Consider the following 15,956-nt stretch of genomic DNA (forward strand, 5'->3'; position numbering starts at 1 on the left):
TAAATGAAAATAAATTGAAATTGAAATAAATTGAATGTGTACAGCACTTTGGTCAACCCCAGTTGAATGAATGAATGAATGAATGCTTTTTATTCAGCACGCATGCACAGACAAAATCTCTCATTTACAAAACAAGTCAAGAGAAAACAAAAATTAAAACATACAGAACAAAACTCAAACAATTTACCAATTTAGTGTGGCTGAAAGGCTGTGGGCAGAAGCAAAAGCTTATAAGGTCAACCCCAGTTGTTTCAAATGTGCTCTATAAATGAAGTTTGAGTTGCATTGAGATTATTTGGTTAAATAGTTTAATTGCCATTTGGCAAGTAAATCTGACCCCTAAATTGCCCGCCATGGCAAGTGACCTCTGGGGGCGAAGCAGGGGGAGCCCTGCATTTGTGTGCATGTATATCAAAAAAGAAATGAAAACTTCAGATTTCTAGATTTCATCACCTTGTTTTTTCAGCACAATTGACTATACTGAAATGGTAAATGTTATATACCAAATGTTAAGTAAAAATATTTTCATCTGTTTTATTTGTAGGAGTTTGCTCTTCATAAACTAGACTCCATTGTAAATGACTTCTGGGCTGAAATTTCAGGATCAGTGGACAAAATGTAAGTGACATTGATTTGGGAAAATAAAGGTTTTGGGAGACAGCTTTAGGATTCCAAATTGTCAGGAAAGAACTGTATTCATCACACAAAATTAAAATGTAACTAAATAACACTAAAAGTGGCTTTTATATATGTATATGTGTATATGTGTGTGTATATATATGTGTGTGTGTGTGTGTGTGGAAATGAAAAGCCAGACGAATTGACAGATTGTCTAAAATAACAGGCTTTTACTTTGAAGCCTTGAAGACATACGCAAAGTCAAAATCAATACAGCAGGATTTTGAACAAGTGTGTGCACACAGCAGTTCTGAAGGTTATCTTTTGTAACTTTTTCCATGAAAACTCTTGCTGAACAATGTATGCCACAGTTTCTGCTAGTAGGGAGGAAAGAGGGAGGACAGCAGGCAGAGATGGTGTTTTCCCAGCTGCAAGGTTACATGGAGGCATTTTTAATACAGAATTAGACAGTTTAGATGCAAAAGTTTGAGGCTATCTAATCTATCTATCTATCTAAAATGCAAATTATTTTTGGTTTATTTTAAATTATTTTACTTTTTACTATCTAATGTGTGTGTGGGCGTTGTTTATGAAGCACTTTGTTGTTCAAGTGCTATACAAATAAAATTATATATGCATGTATCACTAAAAGTTGTTTCCCTGTGATTACGAACCAAGTAACCACTTTTGGCACCATTTTTGTTTTGAGTGTATAATTGCTTGAGCAAGACACATTTTGTAATTTGCAGTGAAGATGTGGGAGATCAATGTTGAAGTCTGTATTTATAGTTTTGTGAAGTATATTTTGAGATCAGTATCTTGGTGCTACAAATGTTTGTAATGGTTTATAAAAAATTCAACCGCAAACCTTTGAACTGCAAGACACTAATTTAAATCAGAATAGGTGCTTCACCTAAGTTGATCAGATTCTTCAATTTGAATGAGAACTTTGTAGAGTTATTACATGATTTGATCATATCATTGTAATGTGATTCTGGGGGAAGTTAATTTTTAGCAGCATTGAATTGTTTCCCAGTCCTTCATAATCAACAGTGAGGGAAGCCGGGGCACAGTGGATCAGAAATGTTGTTTTGTGGCAGCATAAATACATTATGCATAGGTTTATGTCATTCTCTTGTGGATTTAATACAGCGAGTTATTGTTTATAACGCTGTGTTATTTATGTCTCCCCAAGTGTAATTTACAGGTGTTTAAAATTGATTTTTAAAATTTTTGATTCACTGTGCCCTGGACACTAATTCACGGGGTACAGTGAATCAGCTTAGAACAGGGGTGGCCAAGTTCGGTCCTCGAGAGCTACCTTTCTGACACTCTTAGTTGTCTCCCTGCTACAACACACCTGAATCCAATGAAAGGCTCATTAAAAGTCTGCTAATGAGTCTTTCATTGGATTCAGGTGTGTTGGAGCAGGGAGACAACTAAGAGTGTCAGGAAGGTAGCTCTCAAGGACCGAACTTGGCCACTCCTGGCTTAGAATATAATGAAAAAAATACATGATTATAAAGATTTCTTCAAAATTATTAAATACAGGGTGGGCCAATAAAATTTTACCACTTTTTTAATTCATACAATTTCCAAAATAACAAAGATTTCTTTTTCATTTTTAGGAATATCAATTCCTGAAAATGAAAAAGAAAATCAGAGAATCCCTCTTGAGATGGGTGGCGATGTCATCACAAGCGTCAATGTGCGTGTTGCAGCTGTAATCCAAAGAAAAACGTGGATTGAACATGTTATCAATTATTGAACTGTGTGGAAAACAAGAGACAAAGTGGGAAACCTTTGGTATCAAAGGTTAATTTGATGCTTCTGTTACAAGTCTGTAAATAAAATTTTCGAATAAGTTCTCATTTCAAAAACTTGTGTACAGTCAAAAAGTGGTAACATTTTATTGGCCCACCCTGTATATGCTGATGCATATACAAACTATAATCCAGCAAACCAGCTATGTAATGTGTGAGTGTCTTATATAGTGATATAAGTCCTTTCAAAACTATTATAAATACAACTGTCATAATTTCTGTTCAAATGTGAAAACAGTTGTTTATATACACAAATTATAGAAATAATTCATGGAAAAATAAATGTATAAGCTTCAACAAGTAATATTTGTCATCCACTTGATACTGGGGCTTAGTAAATCACATTCTAGACTGATTCACTGTGCCCCAGGTACATGTAACACACGAGTTATGTTATCAAATAGCTGATAGTCTGGAGAAGACAACACATGCTCATCAGTTGGACGGGGTAGTCTTCTAACTATGTAATAACAATTTTTTGAGTCACCATTCCTCTGTTGTGAGAAATAAATACAAAGACACTGATATCCACAAAATTTACTTTTGATAGGAAAAAACTGACTTCACTTGCCACTTAGTTTTACCCTTAATGTATCCAAAAACAAAACACTAATTTATAAGGGGGATGTCTTTATGCATAAAACTGACATAACTCTGCATATGTATGTATATATATGTATATGTATGTATGTATATATATATATATATATATATATATATATGTATGTATGTATGTAGTTTTGCAGATACAGCTACTGATTCATTGTGCCCCATGATTCACTGTGCCCCGGTTTCCCCTAATATCAGTATAGTGCAGTGTATCATAGGATCAAACCTGTAGAGGAGTCTAGGTAATACTGCAGGGATGATCATTTGTATCTTGCATGATTGTGTAGACGTGAGCAGAACTCAGAATATCCATTAGGGCGTATTGTGGCTACAGCCTGTTCTTTTGTTAAAAGAATAATAAAAAAGTAACCAGTTTTGGTTTAAAAAAATCTCTTTAATCTGTTGATTTGCAAAATATGTCTTGTAGCTGTGATTTTCCATTCTAATTTTGAAATATATTGTCTACAAACAGTGAGGTGTTGTATGAGGATGAAACATTTCGCAGCAGAGAATTTGCTGCTCTGGTGGCTTCTAAGGTTTTTTACCACCTTGGAGCTTTCGAAGAATCTCTGAACTATGCTCTTGGTGCTGGAGATCTCTTCAATGTCACAGATGACTCGGAGTATGTTGAGACCATAATTGGTAAGTGATTAAGAAAATAAGTTTTACTCTGGTAACACACATTAAAATTAGAAGAAAATAAATGGCTTGGTGCTATTTAGACGTGAACTAAATTAAAGGGCAACCTTTTGAAGGTGTTTTTTGAAGGTGTGGCTTTAGCTTGTCACTCGGGGCAAAAATTATTTTAATTGGTCCAATATTGATTTAGTGTGTAAACGCCATGGCATTATAATTGTTTGAAGCTAAAGCTTATTGTCTCAAGTGAAATGATGAACCCAAAAACATCTTAAAGTAGAGCACAGGTTGAGAATCCAGAGTTCCCCTTTAAGTTGATGTCACGCTTTACCTTTAATATTAAAAATGAATTGTAGTTTTCAAACAAAAGCAATGATATACAGCAATTATTGAATTTGATTTTGTCTTTAACTTTGCTGCTGCTCTCAGAAGTTAAACTGAGTCGTTTTCCTTCTTCATGTTTCTTTACTGCTAGCCAAGTGCATTGACCATTACACCAAGCTGCGAGTGGAAAACGCTGAGCTGCCGGAGGATGAGGAGAAGAAAACAATCGATCCTCGACTTGAGGGCATTGTTAACAAGATGTTCCTACGTTGCTTAGATGACCACAAGTACAAGCAGGCCATTGGTATTGCCTTGGAGACCAGGCGACTCGACATGTTTGAAAAGACTATTTTGGACTCGGTCAGCAGCTATTAAGATCTACATTTATTTATTAAATAACTTGAGGCTTGTTTGCAAAGAAAGAAAAGAAAAAACTGCTAACACATTTCACTAGGTCATGTACAGGTCTAGCATATTTGGTCTAATTATTCCCCTTTAACAGAACTTAAAACAGTCAGCAGTCCAAAGTACAGTTTATAAAAAAAAATCTTGGTGACATTGTCATTTACTTCACAGTGTGGTCCATAATTTGAATATGACATTCTTAGTGTTGTTTCCTCCTTGTTATAACTTTTTTTTTTCTTTCTCCTAATCCAGAATGATGTGAGCACACTCCTTGCCTACAGCCTAAAGGTGTGCATGTCCTTGATGCAGAATAAGAAGTTCCGTAATGAGGTGCTACGGGTGCTGGTTAAGCTGTACATGAACTTGGAGAAGCCTGATTTCATTAATGTCTGTCAGGTAATATTGAAAACCTACAAAAAAAAAAAAAGCTGTAATGCATTAACACCCATATCGACACCACTGCTCAAAATGATGTAAATTCAGTTTTAATTTAATTTATTTATACGAGGTCTGTCCATAAAGTATCGTACCTTCTTATTTTTTGTTTTTTAAACTATATGGATTTGATTCATATGTTTTCACGTCAGACAAGCTTGAACCCTTGTGCGCATGCGTGAGTTTTTCCACGCCTGTCGGTGACTTCATTTGCCTGTGAGCACGCCTTGGGGAAGGAGTGGTCCCGCCCCGTCATCGTATTTTCATTGTCTGGAAATGGCGGAATGATTTGGGGTTTTTTTCCATCAGAAATTTTTCAGAAGCTGTTAGAGACTGGCACCTGGAAACCATTCGAAAAATTTATCTGGCTTTTGGTGAAAATTTTAGGGGCTTCCCAGAGAATAAGGTGTGTTAGTACAGCTTTAAGGACCCCTTTAAGGACGCTCAGCGCGCCTCGCTCTGAGCTGCGACGACGCGGCACAAGCCACCGGACCATTTCTAAACGGATGGCTCTGTGGATACGAGACCGTCATGTGCTCTTTCTCTGGTTATCACAAGAGCTGGACATCAGCCATTTTCTGGCAGATTTCACTTTTAACAAGAGATTTTGTCATGGAAAGCCGTGCGGAGGCTTTGCGCGTCACGACCGATTCACTTTGGAAGCGAGACAAAGGAACACCTCCGTTTCGGCGTGTCAGAGGACAAGTTTGGACATGTCCAGCTTTCCACAATTTCACTGATACTTACTGGACTGGTAAGCATTGAAAATCTCTTGTTAAAAGTGAAATCTGCCAGAAAATGGCTGATGTCCAGCTCTTGTGATAACCAGAGAAAGAGCATACGACGGTCTCGTATCCACAGAGCCATCCGTTTAGAAATGGTCCGGTGGCTTGTGCCGCGTCGTCAGAGCGCGGCAAGCTGAGCGTCCTTAAAGGGGTCCTTAAAGCTGTACTAACGGACCTTATTCTCTGGGAAGCCCGTAAAATTTTCACCGAAAGCCAGATAAATTTTTCGAATGGTTTCCAGGTGCCAGTCTCTAACAGCTTCTGAAAAATTTCTGATGGAAAAAACCCCCTAAATCATTCCGCCATTTCCAGACAATGAAAATCCGACGACAGGGCAGGACCACTCCTTCCACAAGGCGTGCTCACAGGTGAATGACGTCACCGACAGGCGTGGAAAAACTCACGCATGCGCACAAGGGTTCAAGCTTGTCTGACGTGAAAACATATGAATCAAATCCATATAGTTAAAAAAATAAATAAATAAATAAAAAGGTACGATACTTTATGGACAGACCTCGTATAGTACCAAATCACAACAAACATGAATCCAAGATTCTTCATAAGAGTAATGTCTAACCTTAGCAACCCCCATGAGCAAGCATGTAGGCATTATTGGTAAGGAGAAAAAAAAACTCCCTCTGGCATTTTTGAGGAAGAAACCCCAAGCAGGTGAGCCTCAGAGGGATGACCAACTGCTTTGACCATACTAACCATTAGAAAAAAAATCAACAACATATATGAATATAGAAGTGCCTCCATTGCAAGTTCCAGAGGCAAAGTGCACTGGGCATCATGACCCACAGTTCATCATGAGTGGTACCCAACAACACCCAACAACCTTGGCCCAAACACCACATGTTCACCAAAGATGCCATCAGCAGCAACTCGAAAAAGAGACAGCAGAAATCAGTCAGCTGGAACAAACACACAGAACACTTAATTCTCAGCAGGAACTAACAGACAGGATGGTAACGCGATCACCAGCAGCTAGCCCTTTGCTTCACTAACAGTCCCAGATATTATATAGGATGAGAATGAGCTCCGCTTCCAAAAAATGCCAGAATTTTCCCTTATTTCTACCATTGTCTTATTTTAAAGTAACTAATGTCTTGACAACTGCATGCCCACATCAGAAAAAGGTGGGACAGTATGGAAAATAGAAATTACAAAACACAATAATTCTTACATTGACTTCTGTTTCATTGCAGACATTATGAACAGACAATATTTCATGTTTTTGTGGTCACCTTCATTTGTTATCATTTATTCCTATTTTAATATATGGGGAATTTATTTAGAAAATTAAACTTACTCTTGCAATCTCTCTCTTCCCCTCCCCTGTTCTAGTGCCTGATATTCCTGGATGACCCACAGGCTGTGAGTGACATTTTGGACAAGTTGGTGAAGGAAGACAACCTGCTGATGGCCTACCAAATCTGTTTTGACCTATATGAAAGTGCCAGCCAGCAGTTCCTCTCCTCTGTCATCCAGAATCTGAGGACTGTTGGCACACCTATCCCTGCAGTTCCTGGTTCTACAAACACAGGCACTGTGCCCACTGCCGAAAAAGACAGGTAGGTATAAACAGAAACAGAATGCACTGACCCTGTTGAAGCAAAATATATTACTTCAAAGCATACATGTTCTTCATTATCCACAAGTGGAAGTGTTGGGTCTGCTTTTGTTCACTCTGTGTTGCCAAGTTGAATCTGGTATGATCTATATATCAGCACCAGAGTTTTTTTTTTTTTTATTTGTTTGTTTATTTATTTTCATTTTGTGTGTGTGTTGGGGAAAATCTTGATTTACAAAAGGAAAGAATCTATTCAAAGTTGCTGTCTTTAAATCCACTATATTTATCTGCCGCTGGACGAGGGCCCAACGGGGGATTATGTCGTGCCAATGTTTGTTTGTCTGTCTATCTGTCCATCCTACTGTTCATCCCTCCCGAAAATGGTGTAATCATTCTAAAATCAACTTCCCTCACAATTTTAGGAGGAATTTCGTGAAGCATGCTACAAGTGCTTGTTATAGGTTTGTAATAAGCATATTATCATATTGTTCAAGTTGGGCTCATTTTACCAGCGTTATGGCCCTTGATTATCAAACAGGGTTCTCCCCAGGCAATGGAATAATGGTGCCGCGCCATCCAGCACCACTATACTGTGGCGTCATCTCGTGATGTTTTAGTGCAAGACTTGGTTGGAGTCTGACTGCGTGCAAACCCATTTTTGCGGGGAAATTTCAGATAAACAGCTTCGGTTCTTTATTTTGTCCTGTTTACAACCAGATGACACAAAACACAAGTGTTACAGGAAACCTGATTATATGTTTTCAAGGCCGCCTCGCACCGAAATCATAACATTTTCGAGTGTTTCGAACAGTGTTTCTTTGAGGAAAATGTCCCAGTGCACGCGCTTCACTGGAATGTATTTGCTAACATTAAACACAGAGACACAGATTGTGCAAAGTTTGCAATTGCAAATTTACAGAAGTGCGATGTTTTATGATGATTCGGTTTTAAGTGATAACTGTTAATTTTGATGCAGTCACGGTAAAAACAGCAGCCGCGTTCCACTATGAAAAAACCTAGTGTCGTGCACGTCTATTAATTATGAACGCAGCCTGTTGGAAACAGTCTACCAGAGGCTGAGCTTTGTGTATACTTGTGTTGTCATCAGTGTAACTGTGAAAATTCTAAGAAATACATCTGTGTGATCAAAGAGATCAGCCTGAAAAACATTGCATCAGTGCAGTGCACAACACTGCGTGCTGCTCTGTTACAGAACAGACTCACATCAAGACAGACTCTCAAAGTAAAATAAAAATAAAGACCACCAGCTCCACTGACAAGAACAAAATACAAAGGGGAAAAAACTGAACAGAACACTCACCTAGTTGTAGAATGTTTTCCAAGATCAAATATGTGAAGTCCACTCCACCAAAGAAGTCCCCATGTGCACAATCACCAGCTGGTGTCACGGATGTTTTCACAAAGTTTTCATGATTCTGGCATGTTAGATTGAAAGTGCATTATGTCCTGAAAATAATGTATTCAGACTTTTTTCCAATGTAAGAAATCCATCTGCATGTCCGGCCTACAAAAACAGTGTCGTGGAGACATTCCGTGTGCATGCTGACGGCTTGACGAAAATAGCATCCTGCAACACAGACTTCAAGGTCTGCGCATTTTAGGATCCAAAATCCGACAGACTCTTGAAAAAGTTAAGAGTTTCATGGTGGTGTGTTGCCTCTTCTCTGTACATCTTCTGTAAATCCGAACCTTCACTTTAGAATGAAAGCTAAGACACTTCATTATCGGACGAAGCAGTGTTCATTTCAGCCTGTCTGTTGGCCATTGGGATGTTTCTACTTTTCCTAAAATGTACATCATACGTAGAGAAATGCTAAGTTAAGACACACACCTTGTTGCACCTGCTAACTCTCGGAGAGAGCGGAACCATTAGCCACAAAACACGTCAGCGACCACTAATTATTCCTGCATGTGCACAGATAGACTTTCATGACTACTTTGATGTGGTGTTGCTAACTGGCACGTTAAATAATGCGTGGAATGCCCCTTTTTTTATTGTACTTGTTTGTGGCTTATTTTTTTAGATCTAAAGGTTCATATTTTTCCATTCCATTTTTCCATTCTTCTTGCAAGAAGGACGGCATTAGTACTTTTTAGTTTGTGTAAATTGGTTTCAGTATCAAATTTATATAGTGACTTGGGAATTCAAACTTTTCAAATTCCAAATTATGCAGGGGAAATGTGTGTGTGTGTGTTTTTTTTGTTTTGTTTTTTTTAAAGTGGAATTTCACACATTTTCAGTTGTCTTTCTGGTACATTAATTTTTCTTTCAAATACATTTATTGCACATTTGTAACATGTACAGTGGCCCCTCGTTTATCGCGGGAGTTACGTTCTAAAAATAACCCGCAATAGGCGAAATCTGCGAAGTACTCAGCATTATTTTTCACAATTATTATAGACGTTTTAAGGCTGTAAAACCCCTCACTACACACTTTATACACTTTTCTCAAACAGGCGTTAACATTTTGTCACTTTTCTCTCATGTGTAAACACTCTCAAAGATCAAACCTTCGTAGAAAAATAAGACCAACCTGTTTTCAGGCCCAAACATTTGTTTGAGAAATAAAAATAGAACGTTTTCCTATAAATAATTAGGATGGCTTTTAGAACTAACATTTAATTTTAACGATCAACCTACGAGGTTGGACACATAAGAAATAATAGTGACTGACCAGTATTTCAGTTCCTCTGACCGTGCCTCTTTGTCCTGGCGCCGCTCCGCTGTCTCGTCTTTTTCCACTGAGTGACACCTCGGTGCAGGTATCTTTTTCCGAGTGAAGAACACAGTTATGGGTACTTGTTGGCGCTCTTTTTTTTTTCTTCTGGGCAAGAAGATTCTTATAAACGGACTTGCAGAACACAATGCGCGTGCTCTCCCTTTGCAGTGCTGCGACCGGCCTGCTTGATGAGGATGCAGAACAACACAATGCACTGTTAAAAAACAAAAAAAAAAAAACATGTAAAATTGGACTAAAAACATCCGTGAAACTGCCAGGCAGCGAAAGGTCAGCCGCATTATAGCGAGGGACCACTGTATACAGTTTGTCAAATGAAACATAATTATTTTAGATTAATTTCACTAATCAACAATTCAGCACAGAGTCTGACCAGAAACAGTACTAAAAGATTTAAATTTTTGTGTTAGAACTTCAGGACACAAGGTCAGATAGGACCATGAGTGAAAGCATTGCGTGCCGATTGGATGATAGTTGCCAATAGCACCACTATACTAAAAATTTTTGTGGAGAATCCTGACAAATCTAGACTCAGTCAGTTTCATGAGTGGGTGCCTGCATTCTGAAATCAACTTCTGTCACACTTTTAGAGGAATTAATATGAAACTTGGTACAAGTCCTTGTTATAGGTTATATGCATATTATCATATTGTTCGACTTAATGCGCATCATAGAAAATTTCTCTTCATTTAGATTTTTCAGTGCAGAGTGTGAATCAACAGTTTAACTTTGAAAAGTAATATATTTATTTTTCTATCCCATGATTTATTAGTGGGCAGCACAGTGGCTTAGTGGTTAGCACTGTTGCCTCACAGCGAGAAGGTCATGGGTTCAATTTCCACCTGTGGAGTTTGTGTGTTCTCCCCGTGTTTGTGTGAGTTCTCTCCGAGTGCTCCAGCTTCCTCCCACATCCAAAGACACGCAGGTTAGGTGGATCAGACACTTCAAATTGTCCGTAGGTGTGCGTGCGAGTGTGAATGTTTGTTTGTCTGTATGTGCTCTATGAATGCTGGGATAGGCTCCAGCTCCCAGCGACCCTTAATTGGATTAAACGGTTGAAGATGAGTGAGTGAATGATTTATTAGCAAGAAATGTTTCTCTTGATTTCGGAAATAAATTCTTTGCTAATGTTAGCTCATTTTACAGTGCTAGAAGTTCAAATGGTTGATGTGTATTGACAAAACAAATGTTATCAGAATGTTCCAAGTACTTGTATTGTGCTATGAAGTTACCTCATATTTAATATTGTAGCTCTTCTGCTGTCAGCATATGAAGACCAGGGGAAATCTTACACATTTTGTATTTACAAGTTGTCCATACGAGGGGTAAAAAAGTGATGTTAGGGCGCTTGCTTCCCTCTGCCTAACATCTTGTATGCTGAACCATGAAGAGACTAACAGGAGGGTAAATCGACATCTGATGATGAATGATTGAGCATCACACGCAGGAGGAACCAGTCTTAGTTCAGGGTCTCACTCAGTGTCTCGATAGACTGACAAGGGACTGGAATTTGATCGCCTAGGGTTTATTTGGAACAGACAACTTGCGCCAGCTAACAAATTGTGATGTCTGTCATTGAAGGAAAGAATTTATATCTGCTTAAATAAACCATACACTGAAATGCTAAACTGTACACCTTAATAAACATTGACACACTTATTACATTATCTGGTCCATACAGTAAGTACTAATTGTGGGTTCACTGACTATATGGGTCTTGCCAGAGTACTAACTAGGCATCTGTTCTTTGGGTTCATGAAAACATGATATGGTTGCTTTGAAGTGATTAAACATTAGGACGTGTTCTGTGTCTTGCAGCGATGCAATGGAGACTGATGAGAAGGCCGGCAGCTCACCTGCTGGAAAGTCTGCAGAAATGGTACACTGTGTTGTGTTTCTAATGAAGCAGCAGAACTCAATACCAAAATTATGATCACTTTTTTAGCAGATGAACTTTTATTTGCTCATGAGACTATGCAAATGCTTTTCTGTGTTTATGCAGAAAGATGAGCCCAAAGACCAGAATGCCAAGATGATCAAAATCCTTAGTGGGGAGATGGCCATTGAGCTGCACCTGCAGTTTCTAATTCGAAATAACAACACAGATCTTATGATTCTCAAAAATACAAAGGTAGCAGAAGCTTGCATGGACTGACTTCTCATGAACTGGTGTTTAATTGTCACTGTGCAGTGAGTTATTAATGGCCAGTTTTTAATAACTACCTTACATATACACAAAGATCAGTTCTAGAATATAAGAATTTGTGTACTTTGTTCATTAAATGCCAATTAAATGCAAATTTCATATCATGAGTGACACATTGGCTATTAAGTCAAAGTGTTTAGCAATGATATTATTTCATAGTTTGCACTGGAATTGGATGATTTTATAGAAATTTTTTTAATTTTCTCATTAACCTTTAAATGCAAAGTAACTGGGTTAAGTACCATATTTCCTTGATTAAACGCCTGACCTTAAATATGGGCCTCCTTCATTTAAATAAGCACCGGTCTTGTTTGAAGGCCCGGTCACTTATGTTAGCTGCAAGACGTCTCTGCCTGGCTGATTATTGGTGTGAGCAATTGTGGGTCCAAATGGCAGCCTCCTGCTCCAGTGTACATGCTGACGTACAATATACTGGTAATTTGACTCCTGAGGGAGGGACTCCTTCTCCTAGTGATGTTAGAAAAGGGAAGTACAATTCCTACACCATTGAGACAAAGCTGTAAGCTGTTGCATTTGCCAAAAAAAAAAAAAAAAAATTCCAGCAAATTACTACCCCAGTTCTAGTGAAGTTGGGGCATTGTGTAAAATGTAAATAAAAACAGAATGCAATGATTTGCAAATCCTCTTCAACCTTTATTGAATTGAATACACCGCAAAGACAAGATATTTAATGTTCAAACTGATAAACGTTATTGTCTATAAACACCTGGGCTATTAATCAAGGAAATGCGGCACATAGCCTCCAAATTGTTTCCAGTTATGTTATAATCACACCAGGTAGTAAGCAATGTTATTAAAAATCAGGTGAATATTCTAGCACAAAAATCAATAAGCTTTTCTAATTTTATTTCTGCTCCAGGATGCAGTTCGAAATTCAGTGTGTCATACAGCCACAGTCATAGCTAATTCTTTCATGCACACTGGAACCACAAGTGACCAGTTCCTGAGGTACTTCAGTCATTCAGAGGAAGCAGTATTTCTTCTTTTAGACTGCACACAGAGATGTCAACATCAAATAGCATTCAAAGAACATTTTTGATCTTCCAGAGAAAACTTGGAATGGCTAGCAAGAGCCACCAACTGGGCAAAGTTCACAGCCACAGCTAGTTTGGGTGTCATCCATAAGGTAACAATTTCTCTGTGATGAAAGTATAAATTAAACCATAAACTGTAGGCTTTGTTCTATTCCAGGCACCCTTATTAAATTTTAATTTTTCCCCTTTTCAGGGTCATGAGAAAGAGGCACTGCAGTTAATGGCCACCTACTTGCCCAAAGACACCTCACCCGGATCAGCCTACCAAGAAGGTGGAGGGCTTTATGCATTGGGACTTATCCATGCCAACCATGGCGGGGATATTATAGACTATCTTCTCAGTCAGCTCAAGAATGCCAGCAATGATGTAAGTTATTCACATTTGAATGCTAGTTTGTTATTACTACAAATAAAAGATGTTCTAAACAGGTGTTAACAAAGTACTTGTTGATAAATTGAAGTAACTGGCCTTCCAGATACTGTTCTGCCAAATCATTGAATTTCTTGGCAAACTTCAGTGGGTTTGTTGGTGAAGGCAGTAGAGATCATAAGGAAGTTGGGGCATCAAGGAGAGGCACATTAGAAAGGCACATTATGGTAGATTTTGAAATGTTTTTGAAATGGCTGTTGTGAATACTTCCTCTTGGAAGAATGGGTAGCACAGGTTGACTTAAGACTGGAAGAAGGTGCACAAAGGTGGACTATATATCCTGTGTTGGAGATGCAACCCAAAAAAATGGGATAATGTAAGGTGGTGGCAGGGGGAGAGCATAGCTAGACAGCATCAAATGATGGTTTGTACAGTGACTTTGAAGGTGAGGAAGAGAGTGAGAACCAAATCAAGGATCTGGTGATGGAAGCTGAAGGAGGAAGACTGCTCTTTGAAATTCAGGGAAGATGTGACACAGGCACTGGCTGGACCTGAAGTGACTCTGGACAGCTAGGAAACTGGGAGTTGGGAGTGGAATGAAGAAGTACAGGAAAGTATAAGGGGAAAGAAGTTGATGAAAAGGAATGGGGGGTTGATAAAGAGAGTAGACAAGAGTACAAGGAGATGAGGTCCAAGGGAAAAAGATGTGGCAAAGGCTAAGGAAAGATCATATAGCAACCTGCATATGAAGTTGAACAATAAGCAAGGACAAAAGACTCCTACTGATTGGCTAGACAGAGGGGCTGAGGTAGAAAGGATGTGCAGAAGGTTAGGGTAATAAAGGATGCAGGTGGAAATGTACTGACAAACCAGGATAGTGTATTGATAAGGCAGAGGGAGTATTTTGAGGAGCCAAACAATGAAGAAAAAGAGTGAGAAGGATGGATGATGTGGATAGTAAATCAGGAAATGCTTAGGATTAGTAAGGATGGAATGAGAATAGCTATGAACTTGAACTGGCCTGCGTGGGACACCTGTCTGACAAGGAAAGACGTTGCATCAGAATTTTGGCTCTCTGTTGGGACTGTTTACACAGAGACTGCTACCTGCTGCTTTGGACTTTGAACTAAGTCTTTTTCAAGACTTTTTTTTTTTTTTTTTTTACCTTTTTACTTTTTTTTTTACTTTTTTACTGTGCTCCAACGCCTAAGGAAGACCTCTAACGGTCGAAACATCGCGACGGAGCACTTTTATCAGCTAACTTTCATCAGCGTTGGCAAGCTAACTAGCTTGCTAACGCTTTCGTTTTTATTTTTTTTTTTTTTTTAGCACTGTTGTCGTGCGTTACCTGTGCTGCTCCACAGCGTGTTTAGTCGATTTTTATTTTATTTTAGCACCGTTGTCGTGCGTTCGCTGTTGTCGTGCGTTACCTGTGCTGCTTCATGGCCTGTTTGGTGCCTTAATTAAGGCACTCCTTCTGCTGAATCACCTCTAAATTATTTACACATTATTCACTTTGTGTGTTTTTAGGAATCTGCTAGGTTGCGTAGCTACTAGCTCTTAGCCGATTTAGCATGGCGGCTTCTCCTGTCTCTCCCATACTTTTCTGCTCTGGGTGTGAAATGTTTAGTTATTCCTCGGCCTCCTTTAGCAGTAACGGTACTTGTAATAAGTGCAGCTTATTCGTAGCTTTGGAGGCCAGGCTGGGCAAATTGGAGACTCGGCTCCGCACCGTGGAAAATTCTACAGCTAGCCAGGCCCCTGTAGTCGGTGCGGACCAAGGTAGCTTAGCCGCCGTTAGTTCCCCCCTGGCAGATCCCGGGCAGTCGGGAAAGCAGGCTGACTGGGTGACTGTGAGGAGGAAGCGTAGCCCTAAACAGAAGCCCCGTGTACACCGTCAACCCGTTCACATCTCTAACTGTTTTTCCCCACTCGACGATGCACTCGCCGAGGATCAAACTCTGGTTATTGGCGACTCTGTTTTGAGAAATGTGAAGTTAGCGACACCAGCCACCATTGTCAATTGTCTTCCGGGGGCCAGAGCAGGCGACATCGAAGGACATTTGAAATTGCTGGCTAAGGCTAAGCGTAAATTTGGTAAGATTGTAATTCACGTCGGCAGTAATGACACTCGGTTACGCCAATCGGAGGTCACTAAAATTAACATTAAATCGGTGTGTAACTTTGCAAAAACAATGTCGGACTCTGTTGTTTTCTCTGGGCCCCTCCCCAATCAGACCGGGAGTGACATGTTTAGCCGCATGTTCTCCTTGAATTGCTGGCTGTCTGAGTGGTGTCTAAAAAATGAGGTGGGCTTCATAGATAATTGGCAAAGCTTCTGGGGAAAACCTGGTCTTG

General features: G+C 39.2%; 1 protein-coding gene across 1 annotated transcript in view; it reads left to right on the forward strand.

The window, feature by feature from the left end:
- psmd1 (proteasome 26S subunit, non-ATPase 1) overlaps positions 1–15,956 on the forward strand; it is a 113,532-nt gene that overhangs the window by 24,554 nt on the left and 73,022 nt on the right. The window contains exons 3-12 of the mRNA XM_034179961.1: positions 545–618; positions 3,523–3,692; positions 4,162–4,370; positions 4,668–4,811; positions 6,983–7,209; positions 11,786–11,846; positions 11,970–12,098; positions 13,054–13,142; positions 13,242–13,320; positions 13,422–13,595. Of these exons, the coding sequence (XP_034035852.1) occupies positions 545–618; positions 3,523–3,692; positions 4,162–4,370; positions 4,668–4,811; positions 6,983–7,209; positions 11,786–11,846; positions 11,970–12,098; positions 13,054–13,142; positions 13,242–13,320; positions 13,422–13,595 (1,356 nt within the window). The remainder of the gene's footprint in view (positions 1–544; positions 619–3,522; positions 3,693–4,161; positions 4,371–4,667; positions 4,812–6,982; positions 7,210–11,785; positions 11,847–11,969; positions 12,099–13,053; positions 13,143–13,241; positions 13,321–13,421; positions 13,596–15,956) is intronic.

The sequence above is a fragment of the Thalassophryne amazonica genome, chromosome 10, assembly GCF_902500255.1.
Source record: "Thalassophryne amazonica chromosome 10, fThaAma1.1, whole genome shotgun sequence".
NCBI lineage: Eukaryota > Metazoa > Chordata > Actinopteri > Batrachoidiformes > Batrachoididae > Thalassophryne > Thalassophryne amazonica.